We start from the raw sequence: 22,494 nt of genomic DNA on the forward strand, positions 1-22,494 counted from the left end.
TGTCACTCTAGTATAAACTACAAATTTCTGTCCAGGTATTGCCACTTTTCTGAGCACTGTACAGGCACTAAGTTTTTATTTCTCCATCTGCTATCTGTTGATTTTATTGACTTCCGGACAGTGGATTCCTTCTTGGAATATCCTTACTCCACCCCTGCCATAACTGACAGCTGAAAATTACCTGCCCAATCGTTGAAATGGTAGTGGAATACTATCATTGTAATCCAACTTGATGTTGGATTAGTCATGAAGCAATAGCAGAGATAAAAACTTAGGGTTTATGGACTCAAAGAGCTGAATGTAAAGATCATTAAACAATTGTATTATTTCACTGATGGAATAATGTATTGAGGAGACTGATGCAGAGGTGTCTCGATTTTTACAATCTTTCTGCTTGGCTCCCTGCAACAGAAGGGTAAACCTGGTACAGACAAGCCTTAGTGTGTAGCAGAGCTCGTTGAAATTTATTTTTACTTCATACAAACAACACCACAAATCCAGAAAACAACCTCAACTACACCTACCAGCATCTATGTACCTGGTAAATGACAGTAATTTCAAAACTTACACCAAATCTGTCTCCACAAATGGATTCTTCTCTGTTAACATACATTCTTTTGCTGTGTTGGTAAGAAAATACTGCCATTTTCCTAACAAAGAGCTTTCCGCGAATTTGCTTTGCAAATATTTGTCTCACTTTTTCATTATATTGTGATTTTTGGGCAATTGTTACAAAATTGTTTTCCAAACACAGCACATAGCAAACTAAGATATAAGTTAGTAATTTGGCACTGGTTGATGTAAAATCCTCCAACTGACTTTCATGATCTTAGTGCATCCCTTCTGTTGAAAGTCAATTAAAAAAAGGGTTTATTATAATATATTGTTACGTCTTTAGATATCAAGTTTATTTGTCACATGTTCCACTGTCATACAGCACGGAAAACGACCATTCAAAAAACTCATCCATGCCAACTAGACGTCCCAGTCTCATCTAGTCCCGTTTGCCAGCACTTGGCCCATATCCCTCTAAGCCCTTCATATTCATGTACCCATCCAGATGCCTTTTAAATGTTGTAATTGTATCAGCTTCCACCACTTCCTCCGGCAGCTTATTCCATACATGCACCACCCTCTGCATGAAAACATTACCCCTCAGGTCCTTTTAAATCTTTCCTGTCTCACCTTAAAGCTATGCCCCCTAATTTTGGACTCCCCTACCCTGGGAAAAAGACTTTGGCTATTTACCCTATCCATGCCCCTCATGATTATATAAACATCTATTTGGTCGTCCCTCAGCCTCTGATGGTCCAGGGGAAAGAAACCCAAACTATTAGGAGTTGAAAAGCCATGTCCCAGCAGTAGTGGACAACTGACCTTGATCAGATTGACAAATGGACTGAGGGAAGGATGTTGTGAAGCTTGAAATGGTTCAAGGATGTTGCCAGGGTTGGAGGATTTAAGCTATGAGGAGAGGATGAATAAGCTTGTGCTGTTTTCTCTGGAGCGTCGGATGCTGAGGGATGACCTTATCAAGGTTTATAAAATCATGATGGGCATGGATATGATAAATAGACAAGGTCTTTTCCCTGGGGTTGGGGAGTCCAGAACTAGAAGGCATAGGTTTAGGGTGAGAGGAGTAAGAAATAAAAGGAACCTAAGGATCAGCGTTTTCACACAGAGGGTGATGTGTGTATGGAATGAGCTGCCAGAGGAAGTGGTGGAGGCTGGTACAATTACAGCATTTATAAAGGCATCTGGGTGGGTACATGATTAGGAAGGGTTTAGAGGGATATGTGCCAATGGTTGGCAGATGAATCTAGAACAGTTTAGGATATTTGGTCAGCGTGATGAGTTGGACCGAAGTGTCTGTTTCTGTGCTGTACATCTCTATGCATCTACCTATCTATTCAGACTCCCTGTAGCTCAAACCCTCTAGGCTCATCAACATCCTTGTAAACCTTTTCTGTACTCTCTCAAGTTTAGCAACATCTTTCCTATGCAAGAGTGATAAGAATTGTACATAGCATTTTTTAGGACACTTTTAGAATACTCTGTATAGCCAGAATGTGACATCCCAACACCTATACTACATGTTTGGATGAATAAAGGCAAGCACACCAAACTTCTCTTTCACCACTGTGCCAACTTGCAACTCCACTTTCAAGGAGCTGTGTAGCTGCACCCCTCTATCTTTTTGTGCGGCAACACTCCCCAGGGCTCTATCGTTAACTGTGTACATCCTGCCCTAAATTGCCTTATCAAGATGCAACACCTTACAATTAAACTCCATTTGCCACTCCTCAGTCCATTTGTCAATCTGATCAAGGTCAGTTGTACTCTGAGATAATCTTCTTTACTGTCCACTACACCACAAATTTTGGTGTCATCTGCAAACTTACGAACCATACCTCCTATATTCACATCTGAATCATTCATATAAATGATGAAATGCAGTTTGATCCTTGCAGCATGCTGCTGGTCACAGGCCTTCAGTCTGAAAAGCATCCCTCCACCATCCTCCGTCTCCTACTTTCAAGTCAATTTTGTATCCAATTGGCTAACTCCTCCTAGATCCTATGTGTCTCACTTTATTAACCAGTCTACCATGCGGAGCTTTGTCAAATGCTTTGCTGAAGTCCATATAGACAACATGTTCTGACCAATAAAGGCAAGCGTACCAAACGTTTCCTTCACCAACCTGCCCCTCTGCAACTTCACTTTCAAGGAACTGTGTAGCTGCACCCCGGGTGTACCATTCAGCCTTCATCGATCTTCTTTAACACCCCTTCAAAAACTCACTCAAGTTAGTAACCCATGATTTTCCACATACAAAGCCATGTTAACTATTCCTAATCAGTCCTTGTCTTTCCAAATGCACGTAAATTCTGTCCCTCAGAAACCCATCCAACAACTTACCCACCACTGACATCGATGGCCACGTTGGTCTTTAAGGGACCCTTTCCTTTTGCTAGTTACTCTGTTGACTTTAACGCACTGACAGAATCTCTTTGGATATAAATATTAAGAGAAATCATACAGGCCATCATCTTATATTATGTAGATTGGATCAGTAAAACCTATCTATTATTTAGTTTCTGCTTTTCAGATTCAGGATTCACCATCACAGAGGAACCTAGATTATCCGAATGAGATGGGCGGACACTATTTCGTTCAGATAAATGATTATTTAGTTAATTGATTTCCTCTGGGGCTCGGAAATTTCGGTGAAGTCTGCTCCCTGTTCCAGAAACTAGGCAAAAGCACACTGCGCACGAGACCCTGCACCCCACCACTCCCCATCCACTCCCAACCCATCCCCCCATCCGCCCCCAGCCCCAATCCCATTCCCCCGTCCATCTCCACCCACCGTCCGACCCATTGTACACCAACAGTAAGCCTGCTGCTACCTTTATGGAATAAGTCTCCAAATAGCATATGCATGCACGCACAAACACACACACAACTTTTTGACAGGTTCCACCTCTGCCCTGTCCAGGACAATGTTGGAGAGATTATCTGGGGAAGGGGAGGTTTAGGGTACATGCCTGTATAGAACACCAGGGAAACTGTGGGGAGAGACAGAGAGAGGGGCAAGAGGTCAGTCATTTAGATATGGGGCCTGGACTGCCGAGGACTGTTCTCGGCAGCATTTCAGTGAGCTGAGTTCGTTTTTAATCATTGTACCTGTCAACAAAAGATGCGATCAGGGTTGAAACAGCTCTTTGACGTAATGTTTCTATTGGGATCTTGAGATCTCCTTTTGATAATCAGATATTTGGATAATCGAGGTTCCTCTGTACTTTTTGATAACTGTTAGAAAATCAAGTTTCTTGGGCAATGAATTCTACTGAGTTTTCATTTCCCTCTACTCCATGTATACACAACTGAGAGTCTATTTTGTGATCTTTAAAATGAGTGGACTATGAATAAGAGAAAGGAAATAGTGCCAGAGCAATCATGTAGTGAAACATTTGGCTGAATTGCCATCGTTTACAGTGAAATTGTCTAAAACTGGAAGATGATCAATTATCGCACAAGACTTCATGAAAATGCCATCAAACCTGGAATAGCTGTTACCCCATTTCAGGCTAGCAATGTGGTTTCTTATATTTTAAACCAATATGGTCAATACACCCAAACAAAGCAAATGCATTGGTTAAAGTGGCAATCTGTTTAACTTTTATTCACATTTACTCAAAAAAGTAATATAGCATGTGCCCGATTAAGGTAGGACAGATTCCTAGCATATGTATCTCAACAAGATGACCTTCCAGTATCTTCATACATTTCAGATAGATTAGTGCAATAAACTCTTGGGGAACATGACCCTAGTATAATTTCCAGGATAGATGCCCAAATAGTTTCAGAAGCAGTGTTTATCTGGTCTGTCGGAACCACTACAGACCTATCCATTTTAAAAGAGTTTTCTCTGGTTATTGGAAACTCAGATTTGAAACTTGTGTTTTACAAGTATGCGTGACAATTCTAGCAACTCTCATTTTTTAAACAGTGGACTGAACATACGGATCACTAAATAGTTGTAATCTCAGTTCATCAAGTTGACTGCTGGAGTAGGCTAAGATAGGAGTGAATGGATGCAATTGTCAAAGTTTTTTATGCATTTTGTTAGTCACAGCAGAAAAGTAAATTGATAAACCTGATACATATGAACTTTAGTGTGCAGCGCATTTGATTGAAATATTTTTCTACTCTGTAGAAACGACACCACTGATTGCGACAACAACTTCAACTACATCTCCCACCAGCTCTGTACCTGGTAAGTGGGAGGTGTTATATACTTTGCAGGAGGTGTATCTCCACAAGTGGGTTGTTTATAGTGAACTGTTACTGTATAGGTAACACAATATTGGTTTCAATTTTCTACATGAATTTCCTTTCTAAGCTATTTACTTTTGAAAATGTTTGTATCACTGGTCATTAGATTGTAACTGAGAACTAGGTCAGTTTTTATTAACCTGTACCCCTGAGGTGCAGTTAGGGATGTGTGTGTTAAGCATGGGATCAGTATTTAATAGCTACTCCGGTGTTAGGCCATGTATTTAATAGTCTCACTTTTCCTGACTAACTTTTCTTAAAGTTTAATTTCATTGTAACTCTCTGAAGTCTCGGATTTTAATGCAGACTTTTGGAGGGTTCCAGATGTAGAGAAATTGTCCAAGGGAGAATCCAATTTCCTGAGCAATTCCTTTGGAGTCTGCTACGATGAAGATTCAGCAGTCTTCCCATGTGTAACTCTACTGGAATAACAACTGTTAGGCCATTAGAAAATCCGGGCCAAAGAGTTTGCAACAAAAAAAAACAAAATTGCTGGAAAAACTCAGCAGGTTGGACAGCATCTGTGGAGAGAAATCAGTTAATGCTTTGGGTTCATTGACCCTCCCTCAGAACTTCTGTCCACAGATGTTGCCAAACCTGCTGAGTTTTTCCAGTAACTTCTGTTTTTATTTCTGATTTCCACTGTCTGGATTTTGTCTCATTTTTCTGAAGAGTTTGTAGATGGACTTAGATCAGTTAATTGAGTGGGAACAATCTTGAGGATAGATTGGACATGCTAGGCTTGTTTCCACTAGAATTTTGAAAGATAAGAGATGATTTGGTTGAACTCTATAAGACCCTGAATAATCTTCATAATGTGCACATGGAAAAGATGTTTCCCCATATCAGAACTAAAGGGCACTGGTTTATAATTATGGCTCATCCTTTAGGACAGAATCCTTACAGTGCAGAAAGAGGCCATTTGGTCCATCGGGTCTGCACTAACCTCTGAAAAGCATCCCACCCAGACTTACCCTATCCCTGAATTTCCCCATGGCTAAACCACCTAACCTTCCCTGGATACTACTGACAATTTAGCATGGCCAATTCACCTAACCTGCACATCTTTGAACTGAGAGGGGAAACCGGGCACCCAGAGGAAACCCATATAGGCCTGGGAAGCGCATGCAAACTTCACACGGTAACCCAAAGGTGAAATTGAACCTGGGTCCCTGCCACCATACGATAGCAGTGCTTATCACTGAGCCAACATGCCGTCCACGCCTACAGAGATGAAGAGAATGTCTTTCCTTTGAGGGTTGTGTGACAGTGGAATTTTCTACCTCAGAAAGAAGTGGGGTCATTGAATATTGAATATTTCTAATGTTAGGCAAGGAAACCAAAGATTATTTAGGATTATTTCCTTCAACTCCTCATTGTCCCTCAACTCTTATCTTCCAGCAAGAAAACATTTTATGACAAAAGCAAAATGCTGCTGGTATTGAATGAAATAACTCCACCTGGGCCAGTATCCCGTTACATTTAGTCAGCCTTTATTTACACATGGAGAGTCCTTGCCACTGATCCAGCTCCGTCAGAGCCAGCTCTGAATGAACAGAAGTTCTGTCACTCCTGTTTATATCTGTCAGCCAGGGCTCTATCATAGGGCTGTTAATCTGGTCCAATCAGGAAACTGAGATTGTATGAATTCCACCTGGCTAACCTCATTCCAATCACTACCGTGGCGATCGAAAATAAAAACAGATCTGGTAGCAGTTGTTGGGGGAGAGAGAGAGAGAGAGCGAGTCAATGTTTGAAATTCAGTGCCTCTTCTTCAGAAACAGTTCTTTGCTTTCGTAGGCTATATAATGTTAGTTATCAAACATACTTGGCACACTTTGGTAACACAGAGATTATAGATTGAAAATGCTAAGGACTGAGAGATGTTCATGAAGCTGAACCATTGCACACCATCAGACACATCAGTGGAACATTGCAAATATTCACTGATCAGAGTCTGGGGACAGAGCTTGTGAGGTTTTCTCATTTCATGGATCTTGAGGAAATGTTATCTGGCAGTCATTGTGGGCATGGAATTTAGGTTCCCTCAATTCCCCCATCCCCTCATGTAGGCAGCTGAAGATCATTGCTTTCAAATGTTGGCTATAATTTATGGTAATGCTGGAGATCCTAACTGTTATCCCTATCACTGAGAGACCACCACTGGTGGGGGCATGACAGTCTGTTAGTGGATGTTAATTACCCTCAGGGAGCTCCATTGACAACCAGGCAGGAGCCTTTGTGATGTGAATTAATTGTGGTGGAGGCAAGAAGGCAGTGGGGCATCACTCACCATAGTCCAATATAAAATATTGCCCCCCAACATCGAACCCACCACAGGGGAGCACATTGAATTCCTCCCAGTGAGTGGAACGAGACTGAGAAACAACAGGTCCTTCTTGGACTCGTGTTATTCCATGTTGTGTTGTCTTGATATAAAAAGAACATGATAAAAAATCTCACGTCTGCACAGAATCGGCAAACTATAGAAAAGCTGTTTTGCAATTACCTCTTCCAGTCTTGCACACATGAAACCTGCATTAAAAGCAATCTGTGAACCAATATCATGAAAATGATTGCTGATTATATTGACATGGCCAGTAATCTAATAACTTTCGTCAGCTCATGAACAGGAACAGCAGCATTGCCATGTATCGGGATATGTTGAATATGAGGATGTGCAGCTCACTCTCTGTCTCTGGTTCTATACAAACAAGGTGCTCCCACTGTATTAATTGCTGAGATTGTTGCTCAACTGTCTTCAGAAGCACTCTTTATCAGTTCGGTTTGCATCTCCCTCACGTGAGAATGAGCCACAGGCTATTGCCAACTACAGATCTGAACAACAGCCACATCAGACTTGAAACATAAACTCTGTAACTTTTATCATAGAAATGATAATGAATTATAAGTCATTAAATAGTGTGGTCTCTCTTGACAAAAATAATTTTGTTGAGCAGACTGAGATCAAAGAGAATTATTTCACTTTTGCAATCGTTTAATGTGGCTACATGCAACAGGAAAGAAAGGTTTTAGATTTGATTCTGTTGAGCCTCAGGGTGCAGTGTAACAGGTTGAAATGTTTTCTCTGATCCATAGAAACAACAACACCATCAGAGAGACCGACTACAAGGACATCTACCACCAGCTACATACCTGGTAAGGGACAATGGTTATATAGTGAGGACCAAGCTGTTCTCGATAAGAGTTTAACTTTCTAAGTCTGTGAACATTTATTAAGATGACAACAAGGCATGCCTTTATTTTTACAGGCAAATATTTTATTTTTCATTCTAAACGTCTTTGTATCTCCACGCATTTGGATGGAATATTTGGACAATGCTTTAGACATTGTATTTCTTTTTGTTTCTCATTAACTGGTTGTGGGTATTGCTGGCAACATCAGCATTTATTGCCCATCCCAAACTGCCCTCAGGAAGGTGTTGCTGAGCTATATTTCTGAACAGCTCCATGAGTTGTAGGTACAGACACAGGACTGTAACAGGCAGTGAATTCCAGGAGTTTGATAAAGGAATGCATTTTTCTGCAACAGTTAAAGATGACTTTATGTACAGTTTACACAATCAGTAATCATTTACATCATGTATAGATTTACATTATTTTCTTTGATACTATTTACCATCTCTCAGTTTTGGACTAGTTATGTAGACGTACAAACTTGTAAAACTGCCACATAAATAGAATAAGGAGATGAGAGCACATTTGTAAACTTCAATGTAAGTACATGGAGTGCGCATGAACGTGGATATAAATGAATTTATATGAGCAGATGTGCACTTTGCATTTCTACTGCTGAAATTGTGTTGTTCACTAATGCAGTTTCATGACTAGTTTATTCAAATTTTTGCCATCCCTAATCCCTCCAAATTTTGTCACTCTACTGAACTCCTAATTGACCTGAAGGTTTCCTTGTCCTGGGTGAGGGTCCCAGTAAATGTCCAATCAGCATTGGATGGCTTTTCAGGTATGGTTCCTGTAGAATGGATGGGATTGGTGCAGTGGTATTTTCAGATCCATTGCTTATCTGGAAAAGTTGAGGTCAACCTGAATGAGTACCTCATTCAGAAATCCTACCGTTAATTTACAACTAATATTTACAGGAACTCCATTATTAATATGGTTACACTTATATGACAGTGAGAGCAATTGTTACATTTAGGACATCATTTGCACCAGTTTATGGAGCATTAATAACTACATGCTCTCTTCTTCGACTACTTTTACTGAGCAGACTAACAACGATACATGCTGCATGAAAGCTAATGTTATCCTGACTCCAAGAGCCTCAGTGTACATTGTAGCTGATTGAAATGTTTTCATATTCTCAATAGAAACTACTTTCCCAATACGGACTACAACTGAATCAACCACCATCTCCATACCCGGTAAGTAACAGTGGTTTGCCACTCTGTCCTTGAACTGTCTCGACACGTAGATTATTTAGTAACTCTCTGTGGCCTGTCATTGAGTAGATTTGTACCCACACGTAATCTTTTCTAATGATATACTGAAATATTGCTTGTAGCTTTGGTTATTATGCTGTACCTTTTCAGGTAATATTTTTCTTGAAGTAGTGCTCCTGACATAGGTTTTTGTTGGAAGTGAAATGTGAGTCAGAAGTTGGTGATAATTGATTTACGAGTTGCTGTCACACAATGTTCCTCATGATGGAACTCCATCTGTGCATCACCATTCGAGAAAAGCATATCATAATAGTATTATAAAATAACATCTACTTGGTTGTCATAAATAATTGTCACATATTACCAAAACTGGTGATCTATCACAATATCAAGGGATGAGAGAAGGTCATGAGGACAGTCAGTCTCACTCTATCATGCCGGCCCGACTGTAAAACTCTTTGTATTTATTCCTCACTGACCTGAACCTTTGTTCCACTCTCTCTTAGGCAACAATATCTTTTCTGAGGAGATCAAAACTGCAGACACTGCTCCAGATGCAGTCGAACCAGGCTGCTACACAACTGAAGCAAGATTTCAGTTCAGTTGTGTCCAAATCCTCTTGTGATTAACACTGACATTCCATAACAGCAGGCTGTCCCTGCATGTTAGTCTTCAGTGATGAATAGATAAGGACACTGCATTTCTATCAGGATCTGCACTTTCCAACCCCTCTCCTTGAAAGTAATACACTGCACGTTTGTTTCTCGTCAGAAATTAGATAATTTCACGTTTCAACATTATATTCCATTTGCCATGTTCTTGCCTATTCAATAAGCCTGTCCAAATCCTCTTGAAAGCTCATTATATCTTTGCCACAGCACACATTCTCACTTAGCTTTGCAGTACCTGCTAATTCGCCAATATTATATTTGGTTCCCACCTGCTTATCATTGTTGCATATTGTGAACAGCTGGGGTCCAGTTACTGACCCTTGCAGTAACCCATTACTCAGAGCCCGCCAACGTGAGGGTGATCCATATATTCCTACTCTCTGCTTTCTCTCTGTTAGCTAATTATTAATCAATGGCAGTAGATTATTTGACTCCATGTGCTTGAACAGCTATAACCAGCCTCACTTAGGGAAACCTTTTGATAGCGTATGCGAATGTTTTGAAGGCTAAGTCCATCAGCTCTCCTTTATCAACTTTGTTCAGAACATGCTCAAAGCCACTGTCAAGTTTGTCAAATACTATTCTCAATTCACAAATCCATGCTGAGAATGCCCAATCAGATCAATATCAATCAGCTCCCTATCTACGCCCGCCTTTAGAATGCTCAATCGGATCATTATCTATCTCTAGGTTTCTATATCTGCCCACCTTTAGAATACATTCTAAAATTTTTTCCTACTACTGATGTAAGGTTGACAGGTCTGTATGTCTCTATTTGTCTCTCTCTTGCTTCTTAAATAATGGGGTGACATTTGCTCCTGCCAGATCTGCAGGAATCATTCAAAAGCCTATGAGTCTTGAATGCATTGAATGTCCCTGTCACACCTCCTTCTACACTCTGGGATGTGGAACATCAGGTTGTGGGGATTTATTAACTTGTAGCCACTTTTATTTCTCCAGTAAAGCATCTGACTGATGCCTATTTTCTTCAACTCCTCATTGTCCCTTAACTCTTATCTTCCAGCAAGAAAACATTTTATGACAAAAGCAAAATGCTGCTGGTATTGAATGAAATAACTCCACCTGGGCCAGTATCCCGTTACATTTCGTCAGCCTTTATTTACACATGCAGAGTCCTTGCCACTGATCCAGCTCCGTCAGAGCCAGCTCTGAATGAACAGAAGCTCTGTCACTCCTGTCTATATCTGTCAGCCAGGGCTCTCTCATAGGGCTGTTAATCTGGTCCAATCAGGGAACTGAGATTCTATGAATTCCACCTGGCTAACCACATTCCAATCACTACTGTGGCGTTCGAAATAAAAACAGATCTGGTAGCAGTTGTGGGGAGAGAGAGAGAGAGAGAGTGCGAGTCAATGTTTTAAATTCAGTGCCTCTTCTTCAGATACAGGTCTTTGCTTTCGTAGTTTATATAATATTAGTTATCAAACATACTTGGCACACTTTGGTAACACAGAGATTATAGATTGAAAATACTAAGGGCTGAGAGATGTTCATGAAGCCGAACCATTGAACTCCATCAGACACATCAGTGGAACATTGTATTGAACTAATACTCACTGATCAGAGTCTAGAGGCAGGGCTTGTTAGGTTTTCTCATTTCATGGATCTTTAGAAATGTTATCTGGCAGTCATTGTGGGCATGGAATTTAATTTCCCTCAATTCCCTCATCCCCTCATGTTGGCAGCTGAAGATCACTGCCTTGATCTTTCAAATGTTGGCTATAATTTATGGTAACGCTGGAGATCTCTCCTGATATCCCCCGTTGCCCCTTTGCAGCAATGGCCCGGCTGATGGAGAGCTAAAACAGCACTCAGTGGGGGCAGTAACAGGCCCCGCCCAGAATTGGGAAGAACAAGGTGCGTAGTAAAAGCTGTTGGCCAATCCGAGAGTTTACTTTCCAGGTTTTCATCCCTATAAGTTCCTCATCCATCACTGAGATACCACCCCTGAGGGGGCATGAGTGCCGGGTGGTGGACGTTAATTGCCTTGAGGGATCTCAATTGACAATTGGGCAGGAATCTTTGCCACTTCTTGGTGTGGAAGCAAGAAAGCATTGGGACATCATCCACCATAGACCAGCATAAAACATTGCCTCCCACCATCACCGAACCCATCACAGGGGAGGACATTGAATTCCTCCCAACAAGTGGAATGAGACTGAGAATAACAGAAGGTTGCTCTTGGGCTCACATTATTGCACATTCTGTTGCCTTAATGTAACAATGGCATGATAAAGAATTTCAAGTCTGCATAGAATTGTCAAACTATAGAAGAACTGTTATGGACCTGCCTATTCCAGAGTAACACACAGGACATCTGCATTACACGCGACCTGCCATCCACCAATATCATGAAAATGATTGATGATTATATTGGATGGCCAGTAATCTAATCACTTTAATTAACTCATGAGCAAGAACAGCAGCATTGCCAAGTATCTGAATATGTTGAACACGAGGACCTGCAGCTCACTCTTGATCTCTGGTTCTGTACAGGAGTACACACAAGGTACTCCCACTGTATAATTGCTGATGTTGTTGCTTGACTGCCTTCAGAACCCTTCTTTATCATTTTGGTTTGTGTCTCCCTCATGTGCGACTGTTCCCCAGGCTATTGCCAACGACGGATCTGAACAACACTCACATCAAACTTGAAACATAAATTCTGTTTTTCTCTCCACTAATGTTGGCAGGCCTGAGGTTTTCCACCATCCAGAGTATTTTACTTTATCTTTACAGAAAGTCCAATAAATCGACATGGCATTTCCAGTAGCACTTCTATCATAGAAATGTTATACTGAATTATGAATTCAAAAATAGTGTGGTGTCTCTTGACTAAAGTAATTTTATTGACAGAATGAGATAGAGAATAATTTTAATTTTGCAATTGCTTAACTTGACTACATGAACCAGGAAAGAAAGTTTTTAGATTTGATTCTGTTGAGCCTCAGGGGGATGTGTAACAAGTTGGAATGTTTTCTCTGATCCATAGAAACAACAACACCATCAGAGAGGCCGACTACAAGGACATCTACCACCAGCTACATACCTGGTAAGGGACAATGGTTTTATACTGAGGACTATGTTTGTCTCAATCAGAGTTTTACTTTCCAACTCTGTGATCTGTTATTGAGATGACAATAAGATATGGATTTTATTTTTACATGCATATATTTTACATTTCATGCTAAACATGTTTGCACTTCCACTCATTTAGATGGAATATTTGGAGATTGCTTTAGACGTTGTATTTCTTTTTGTTTCTCATTAACTGGTTGTGGGTGTCACTGGGTAGACCAGCATTTATTGTCCATCCCAAACTGCCCTCAGGAAGGTGCTGCTGAACTATCTTCCTGGATGGCTGCAGTTCATGTGGTGTAGGTACAGACAGTGCTGTAACAGAGAGTTTTCTGACACAGCAGTGATGAATTGATGATCATATATTTTAATACATGATTTGGTGTCCCATATCTTTGTCTTTCTTTGTATATCTTTGTCCAGTATTTTATGGAAAAGAGATATGTATTAGAAATAGATGTGAATTAATGGATCACTTTGTAATGAACAATAACGTCCTCATCCATATCCCCGATATTTGATAAAAGCATACTTAACTCCAGTAGGAAAGGATGCATTATAAAATCTATTCTCATTAAATAACATATTTTCAGTGATTAAATATATTTATCACACATTGAGGAGTTCCTCAAGCTCACTAATTATTCAAGTCAATCTCTGGATTCCTTCTTCGATCTTTATTTCACCATGTTCACTCCTTTGGCAGTTGACAATCACTGCCTTGATGTTTGATATTATGAGTGGAATCCTACGATGACAAAATAATCTGACACTAGATCAGTCTGACAGTGAAATATTGTGCTTTTTTTTTAGTTAATGTTCAATCATGGTGAAATTTCACTGTCATTTGACCTTTTCAGATTTCTTGAGAACTAAGTTGATTACAAACAGATTTAGAAAGTCCAGTCTCCTTATTTTGCAGAGGAGGAATGTAATGGTGAATGGTCCCCTTGGATTAATGACAATACACCTTCTGACATCAACCCAGAGGACTTTGAATTATTGGATTCAATACGTGATGAACTGTTCCTTCCTTGTCTGATACAATTAATAAAATTCAGTGCCAATTTGTTGATTACCCCAAGTGGCTAGTGAGTCAATCAATAGACAATGTGACCTGTGATATAGACACAGGACTTGTCTGTACATTCAATGAAAGTGGTTTGGGAGGAAGAAAGTTTTGCTACGATTATCAAATTCGGGTTTGCTGTGAACCACACACAGTAACAGAATGGACAACAACAAGTCTTCCAGAAACCACTTCTACAACAATCATTCCAGGTAAAAATGATAGTTATGCACCAAGGAAAAATATTTTCACTGCAAAACCAATGAGAACTCATAGATCCTATTTTGGGTTTCAGGAGCAAGTGAGGAAGGGAATCAGCTCCTGTCTTTTGAAGCTTCTTGCAGTATATTGCAACAAGTATTATATTTTCTTTTACAATGCAACAAACATGTTTCATTTAAAACATAATTTGTTGGAAAATAAAGGTACTATATAACAACGTTGTTTTGTCTGCAAAAACATCAAATCTTAGAGCCTACTACCTCTGAAAAAGAAATAATGAATTAGTGACATCAAACACATGCACAAACCCAGGTGATACATCTGTAGTGGAGAATTACTGATATCGACTCTAGAATAGACTATAGAATAAAGGTTAAAGGGTTAACAAGTTTTAGAGGTTCCTTGATGTTTGATGCTGAACTTGAAACTACAGTTATTTAATTGTTGATTTGTATCCGCTGTATTAGCACATTCTATCTTTGAGTTATAGAGTCATAGAGATGTACAGCACGGAAACAGACTTTTCGGTCCAACCCGTCCATGCCGACCAGATATCCCAACCCAATCTAGTCCCACCTGCCAGCATCTGGCCCATATCCCACCAAACCCTTCCTATTCATATACCCATCCAAATGCCTTTTAAATGTTGCAATTGTACCAGCCTCCACCACTTCCTCTGGCAACTCATTCCATACACGCACCACCCTTCTGTGTGATTTGCCATTTGCTTTTTCCCGTGGTCCTGTGTTCTGAATTGTTGAAATTAACTGGCTAGGCGAGAGGATGAGTTGTCCATCTCCTACAGCTCCATTTTTCCTTTATGTCTTCTCATCTGGATTTAAGCAAATAATTTTGTAGGGTTTCAGGTGGCATTGAAAATTCCTAGGAAGTTTCTCCAGAGTTTGGCATGATGGGAATTCCCATCAACTCCTATCTGCATTTCAAAATTGATTAGTCATTGAAAAATGGGGGCCATTGTGTTTTCCTGCAGCCGTTACAAGATGACTTTATGTGCAGTTTGCACAATCGATGATCATTTGGAGTTTTATTTAGATAGTTTTACATATCTTTTTTTGGACTAGTTGTACAAATGTACAAAGTTGTAAAATTGCCGTATAAACACAATGACAAATATAATATGAAATTTTCAAACTACAATGTAAATACATGAAGTGTCCATGAATGTCAATATAAATAGAATCCTATCAGGAGTTATTATTGCCACTGCTGAACTTTGTTCATCGATGCAGTTTCATGACTAGTTCACTCAATGTTTTGCCATCACTTATCCTTCCAAATTTTGCCAGTCTACTGAACATCTTGCTGGCCTGAAGGCTTCCCTATTCTGGACGAGGGGTCCCAGCAAATGCTCAAACAGCACTGGATGGATTTAGGAGACACGAGACCTATGTAATTGCCAGGATTGCCTCTCTAGTATTTTCTGGTCCGTTGGTAATGTGGCGGAGTATCTCATTGTTTGACTGTTTATTAAAACCTAATGTTTGCAGGAACTCCATTATCAATGGGATTAAATCTATACAACAATTTCCTCAACTGCTATATATTGGATATCATTTCTACAAGTATAAGGACCATTAAAAACTTCATACTCTTTACTTAAACTACATTTATTGAGCAGATTCAGAAGTGCCTAAATACCAACCTCTGTGCGAAGCTACATGCTGCTGCATGAAAGTTAATGATCAAGTTTCATCCTAACTCTAACAACACCAGTGTAAATTGTAGCTGATTAAAATGTTTTCCCATTCTCTACAGAAACTACTCGACCCATACAGACTACAACTGCATCAACCACCAAATACATACCTGGTAAGTAACAGTGGATTGATGCTCTGCCCTAGAGTTCTCTCCACAAGTAACTCCATATGGTCTGTCATTGAGTAGGTAACAACCCCTGCCTTTCATTTGTAATTCCAAATACTCTTGTTTGGTTACTGGAAAAGTGCTTGAAGTTTGGTCATTATGCTGAAAATTATAGGGCAAAACTTGTTGTGAAATTGTGCTCCTGACATTGATCTTTTATTGCAACTGGATTTGCATTACAAATTATAACTTTAACCAAAGCAATATCAAATTAATACAAAGAAGCATATAGTGGGCAATACTTATAAATCTGTACAAACTATGTGCAGCTTGTGTAGATCGAAATCCTCAGTATTTACAAATGATTAAAAATTGTTAAAATATATTCAGTTGGTACATTCACGAGTCAGAAAAGTCAAAAAAGGATTGCACAGTTCTTAACGCTTATACAAAAAGTTTCCTTAGATTATTTCATCCTGTGCTACAACTACATTAAACTTCTAACTTATCAATTTTTGTTTTGATGCCTACTAGAGAATTGTATAGGTTCATTTGTAGATTTTGACTTTCCTTCACCATGTCATCTCCACTGGAAGGCAATAGAACATTATCCCCTATGATTTTTAGGATGACGTGTAAAAGGTAAATCAGTCACACAGTCAAATTTGGTGCTGGGTTGATATTCTATGCACCATTGTGGTGAAACTATGCAACTAGAATGTGATAAATTATCTGCGATCTATCTGAAAATGTATTAAATTAAGAATAGCTATGCCATCGTCAACTCTCCCAGTCTAGGGGTCTTCTGCATGATCATCTGTCTCAAGAAAAGAACTAATTCATAGGTTGAGAGAGTTAGCATTGTTACCACAATTCGTGATGGACAGCAACAGCAGCGTTGCATATGTTTCAGTGTGATGGTTCAGCTTCCTGTGAATGATAAATGACACTGAATAGTGACATCAACTCAGATTTGGAGGGGACTGTGAAGTGTCAATAATATTCTAGTCAACCAGTTCACCTCTGGAGCAGTGGAACATGAACCGGGGAATTCTTGTCCAGAGGCAGGGACGTTGTCTTTACACCATTGAAGATGGAAACCAATGTTATTGCAAAAGATTGCTGTACAATTATTCTTACTTCCTGTTTTTCTGGAGAACTCCACTTAATATGGATCTAACCTGATATCAAGCGAATTAAAACCGATGTTAGCTGCAGTTCCAAAATCATTGCAATCAGATATACATGGCAGTTTCAAACAAGCTTATATTTACCTACTGATTTTCTGAACGCATGGGCCAGTTCGCTGATTTATTCTCTCTCTGCTGATATATTAGATTAAGTTAGAATAGGTTGTAATTTTACAAATCTTGAGAACATGCAGCAGAATCTTGTTAGGTTTTAATCAGAATGAAGGAGCCTCAGGGTACTGGTCAGCAGATTGACACGTTTTTCCTGCTCTACAGAAACAACAACATCAGCAACAAGCACATTGACTACAACTACACCTTTCAGTAAGTACATCCCTGGCAAGTGACAAACCTTTTATACCTTGCACCAAGTCTTGTTCTGAAGGTCAATGATTTCAAACTTGCTTACGTTGCAGTGGAGGCAAGTAAAGGCAACATTTCCTTTCTAATTGCTCTGAAAATGTCTGTATCACTGGTTGTTATGTTGTAACTCAGGGTAGCTTTTAGAGAATTGTATTCATGAGATAAAGAGTTAGTGGAAAGGGCGAGCATACCAGGAATTTCGCATCAATTAGTGAGCAATTTGAATAGGTTGTGATCTTTCCAGAGTCTAGATTGCAGTGGTGCTGGAAAAGCACAGCAGGTCAGGCAGCATCCGAGGAGCAGGAAAACCGATGTGATCTTTCCAACCCTGTGTTCTTGATCGTTGAGGCTGGCGTGTATATTTCCATGTAAGAAGGCAACATTACAGCATATAGCCTTTGTAAATAATACATTTGTCAATTATCAATATATTTTCCCTCAATGCCAACGCTGAGGAAGTAAAATAATATCAGGGAATGAGAGAAAGAGATGTAGCCAATCTGTGTCACTCTAGTATAAACTACAAATTTCTGTCCAGGTATTGCCACTTTTCTGAGCACTGTACAGGCACTAAGTTTTTATTTCTCCATCTGCTATCTGTTGATTTTATTGACTTCCGGACAGTGGATTCCTCCTTGGAATATCCTTACTCCACCCCTGCCATAACTGACAGCTGAAAATTACCCGCCCAATCGTTGAAATGGTAGTGGAATACTATCATTGTAATCCAACCTGATGTTGGATTAGTCATGAAGCAATAGCAGAGATAAAAACTTAGGTTTTATGGACTCAAAGAGCTGAATGTAAAGATCATTAAACAATTGTATTATTTCACTGATGGAATAATGTATTGAGGAGACTGATGCAGAGGTGTCTAGATTTTTACAATCTTTCTGCTTGGCTCCCTGCAACAGAAGGGTAAACCTGGTACAGACAAGCCTTAGTGTGTAGCAGAGCTCGTTGAAATTTATTTTTACTTCATACAAACAACACCACAAATCCGGAAAACAACCTCAACTACACCTACCAGCATCTATGTACCTGGTAAATGACAGTAATTTCAAAAATTACACCAAATCTGTCTCCACAAATGGATTCTTCCTCTGTTAACATACATTCTTTTGCTGTGTTGGTAACAAAATACCGCCATTTTCCTAACAAAGAGCTTTCCGCGAATTTGCTTTGCAAATATTTGTCTCACTTTTTCATTATATTGTGATTTTTGGGCAATTGTTACAAAATTGTGTTCCAAACACAGCACATAGCAAACTAAGATATAAGTTAGTAATTTGGCACTGGTTGAGGTAAAATCCTCCAGCTGACTTTCATGATCTGAGTGCATCAATGCTGTTGGAAGTCAATAAAAAAAAGGTTTATTATAATATATTGTTACGTCTTTAGATATCAAGTTTATTTGTCACATGTTCCACTAAGGAAAAGGATAGTCATACAGCACGGAAAACCACCATTCAAAAAACTCATCCATGCCAACCAGACGTCCCAGTCTCATCTAGTCCCGTTTGCCAGCACTTGGCCCATATCCCTCTAAGCCCTTCCTATTCACGTACCCATCCAGATGCCTTTTAAATGTTGTAATTGTATCAGCTTCCACCACTTCCTCCGGCAGCTTATTCCATACATGCACCACCCTCTGCGTGAAAACTTTACCCCTCAGGTCCTTTTAAATCTTTCCTGTCTCACCTTAAACCTATGCCCCCTAATTTTGGACTCCCCTACCCTGGGAAAAAGACTTTGGCTATTCACCCTATCCATGCCCCTCATGATTATATAAACATCTATTTGGTCGCCCCTCAGCCTCTGATGGTCCAGGGGAAAGAAACCCAAACTATTAGGAGTTGAAAAGCCATGTCCCAGCAGTAGTGGACAACTGACCTTGATCAGATTGTCAAATGGACTGAGGGAAGGATGTTGTGAAGCTTGAAATGGTTCAAGGCTGTTGCCAGGGTTGGAGGATTTAAGGTATAAGGAGAGGATGAATAAGCTTGTGCTGTTTTCTCTGGAGCGTCGGATGCTGAGGGATGACCTTATTGAGGTTTATATAATCATATGGGGCATGGATATGATAAATACACAAGGTCTTTTCCCTGGTGTGGAGGAGTCCAAAACTAGAGGGCATAGGTTTAGGGTGAGAGGAGTAAGAAATAAAAGGGACCGAAGGAGCAGCTTTTTCACACAGAGGGTAATGCGTGTATGGAATGAGCTGCCAGAGGAAGTGGTGGAGGCTGGTACAATTACAGCATTTATAAAGGCATCTGGGTGGGTACATGATTAGGAAGGGTTTAGAGGGATATGTGCCATGTTCTGGCAAACAGGACTAGATGAGACTGGGACATCTGGTTGTAATTTGTAAAAAAAAATTGGTTGTAATAAAGTTGTAATTTGTAAAAACAAAACAGAATTGCTGGAAAAACTCAGCAGGTTAGACAGCATCTGTGGAGAGAAATCAGTTAATGCTTTGGGTTCATTGACCCTCCCTCAGAACTTTTGTCCACAGATGTTGCCAAACCTGCTGAGTTTTTCCAGTAACGTCTGTTTTTATTTCTGATTTCCACCATCTCGATTTTGTCTCATTTTTCTGAGGATTTTGTAGATGGATTTAGATCAGTTAATTGAGTGGGAACAATCTTGTGGATAGGTTGGACATGCTAGGCTTGTTTCCACTAGAATTTAGAAAGATAAGAGATGATTTGATTGAACTCTATAAGACCCTGAATAATCTTCATAATGTGGACATGGAAAAGATGTTTCCCCATATCAGAACTAAAGGGCACTGCTTTATAATTATGGCTCATCCTTTAGGACAGAATCCTTACAGTGCAGAAAGAGGCCATTTGGTCCATCGGGTCTGCACTAACCTCTGAAAAGCATCCCATCCAGACTTACCCTATCCCTGAATTTCCCCATGGCTAAACGACCTAATCTTCCCTGGATACTACTGACTATTTAGCATGGCCAATTCACCTAACCTGCACATCTTTGAACTGAGAGGGGAATCGGGCACCCAGAGGAAACCGATATAGGCCTGGGAAGCGCATGCAAACTTCACACGGTAACCCAAAGGTGAAATTGAACCTGGGTCCCTGCCACCATGCGATAGCAGTGCTTATCACTGAGCCAACATGCCGTCCACGCCTACAGAGATGAAGAGAATGTCTTTCCTTTGAGGGTTGTGTGACAGTGGAATTTTCTACCTCAGAAAGAAGTGGGGTCATTGAATATTGAATATTTCTAATGTTAGGCAAGGAAATCAAAGATTATTTAGGGTTATTTCCTTCAACTCCTCACTCTCCCTCAACTCTTATCTTCCAGCAAGAAAACATTTTATGACATAAGCAAAATGCTGCTGGTATTGAATGAAATAACTCCACCTGGGCCAGTATCCCGTTACATTTAGTCAGCCTTTATTTACACATGGAGAGTCCTTGCCACTGATCCAGCTCCGTCAGAGCCAGCTCTGAATGAACAGAAGTTCTGTCACTCCTGTTTATATCTGTCAGCCAGGGCTCTCTCATAGGGCTGTTAATCTGGTCCAATCAGGGAACTGAGATTCTATGAATTCCACCTGGCTAACCTCATTCCAATCACTACCGTGGCGATCGAAAATAAAAACAGATCTGGTAGCAGTTGTGGGGCGAGAGAGAGAGAGAGAGCGAGTCAATGTTTGAAATTCAGTGCCTCTTCTTCAGAAACAGTTCTTTGCTTTCGTAGGCTATATAATGTTAGTTATCAAACATACTTGGCACACTTTGGTAACACAGAGATTATTGATTGAAAATGCTAAGGACTGAGAGATGTTCATGAAGTTGAACCATTGCACACCATCAGACACATCAGTGGGACATTGTATAATATTCACTGATCAGAGTCTAGAGGCAGGGCTTGTTAGGTTTTCTCATTTCATGGATCTTTAGGAAATGTTATCTGGCAGTCATTGTGGGCATGGAATTTAATTTCCCTCAATTCCCCCATCCCCTCATGTTGGCAGCTGAAGATCACTGCCTTGATCTTTCAAATGTTGGCTATAATTTATGGTTATGCTGGAGATCCTAACTGTTATCCCTATCACTGACAGACCACCACTGGTGGGGGCATGACAGTCTGTTAGTGGATGTTAATTACCCTCAGGGAGCTCCATTGACAACCGGGCGGGAGCCTTTGTGATGTGAATTAATTGTGGTGGAGGCAAGAAGGCAGTGGGGCGTCACTCACCATAGTCCAATATAAAATATTGCCCCCCAACATCGAACCCACCACAGGGGAGCACATTAAATTCCTCCCAGTGAGTGGAACGAGACTGAGAAACAACAGGTTCTTCTTGGACTCGTGTTAATCCATGTTGTGTTGTCTTGATATAAAAAGAACATGATAAAGAATCTCAAGTCTGCACAGAATCGGCAAACTATAGAAAAGCTGTTTTGCACTTGCCTCTTCCAGTCTTGCACACATGAAACCTGCATTAAAAGCAATCTGTGAACCAATATCATGAAAATGATTGCTGTTTATATTGACATGGCCAGTAATCTAATCGCTTTCGTCAACTCATGAACAGGAACAGCAGCATTGCCAAGTATCGGGATATGTTGAATACAAGGATGTGCAGCTCACTCTCTGTCTCTGGTTCTGTACAGGAGTACAAACAAGGTGCTCCCATTGTATAAGTGCTGAGATTGTTGCTCAACTGTCTTCAGAAGCACTCTTTATCAGTTCGGTTTGCATCTCCCTCACGTGAGAATGAGCCACAGGCTATTGCCAACTACAGATCTGAACAACAG

General features: G+C 40.1%; 1 protein-coding gene across 1 annotated transcript in view; it reads left to right on the forward strand.

The window, feature by feature from the left end:
* Window positions 1-22,494, forward strand: part of LOC122561453 (mucin-5AC-like) — a 185,467-nt gene that overhangs the window by 111,302 nt on the left and 51,671 nt on the right. The window contains 8 exon segments of the mRNA XM_087999568.1: window positions 4,721-4,780; window positions 7,939-7,998; window positions 9,192-9,245; window positions 12,948-13,007; window positions 13,956-14,066; window positions 14,069-14,314; window positions 16,101-16,154; window positions 17,615-17,662. Of these exon segments, the coding sequence (XP_087855694.1) occupies window positions 4,721-4,780; window positions 7,939-7,998; window positions 9,192-9,245; window positions 12,948-13,007; window positions 13,956-14,066; window positions 14,069-14,314; window positions 16,101-16,154; window positions 17,615-17,662 (693 nt within the window).

Source organism: Chiloscyllium plagiosum, unplaced genomic scaffold (genome assembly GCF_037043375.1).
Source record: "Chiloscyllium plagiosum isolate Xiang-an unplaced genomic scaffold, Cpla_swu_hap1 HiC_scaffold_23, whole genome shotgun sequence".
Classification (NCBI taxonomy): domain Eukaryota; kingdom Metazoa; phylum Chordata; class Chondrichthyes; order Orectolobiformes; family Hemiscylliidae; genus Chiloscyllium; species Chiloscyllium plagiosum.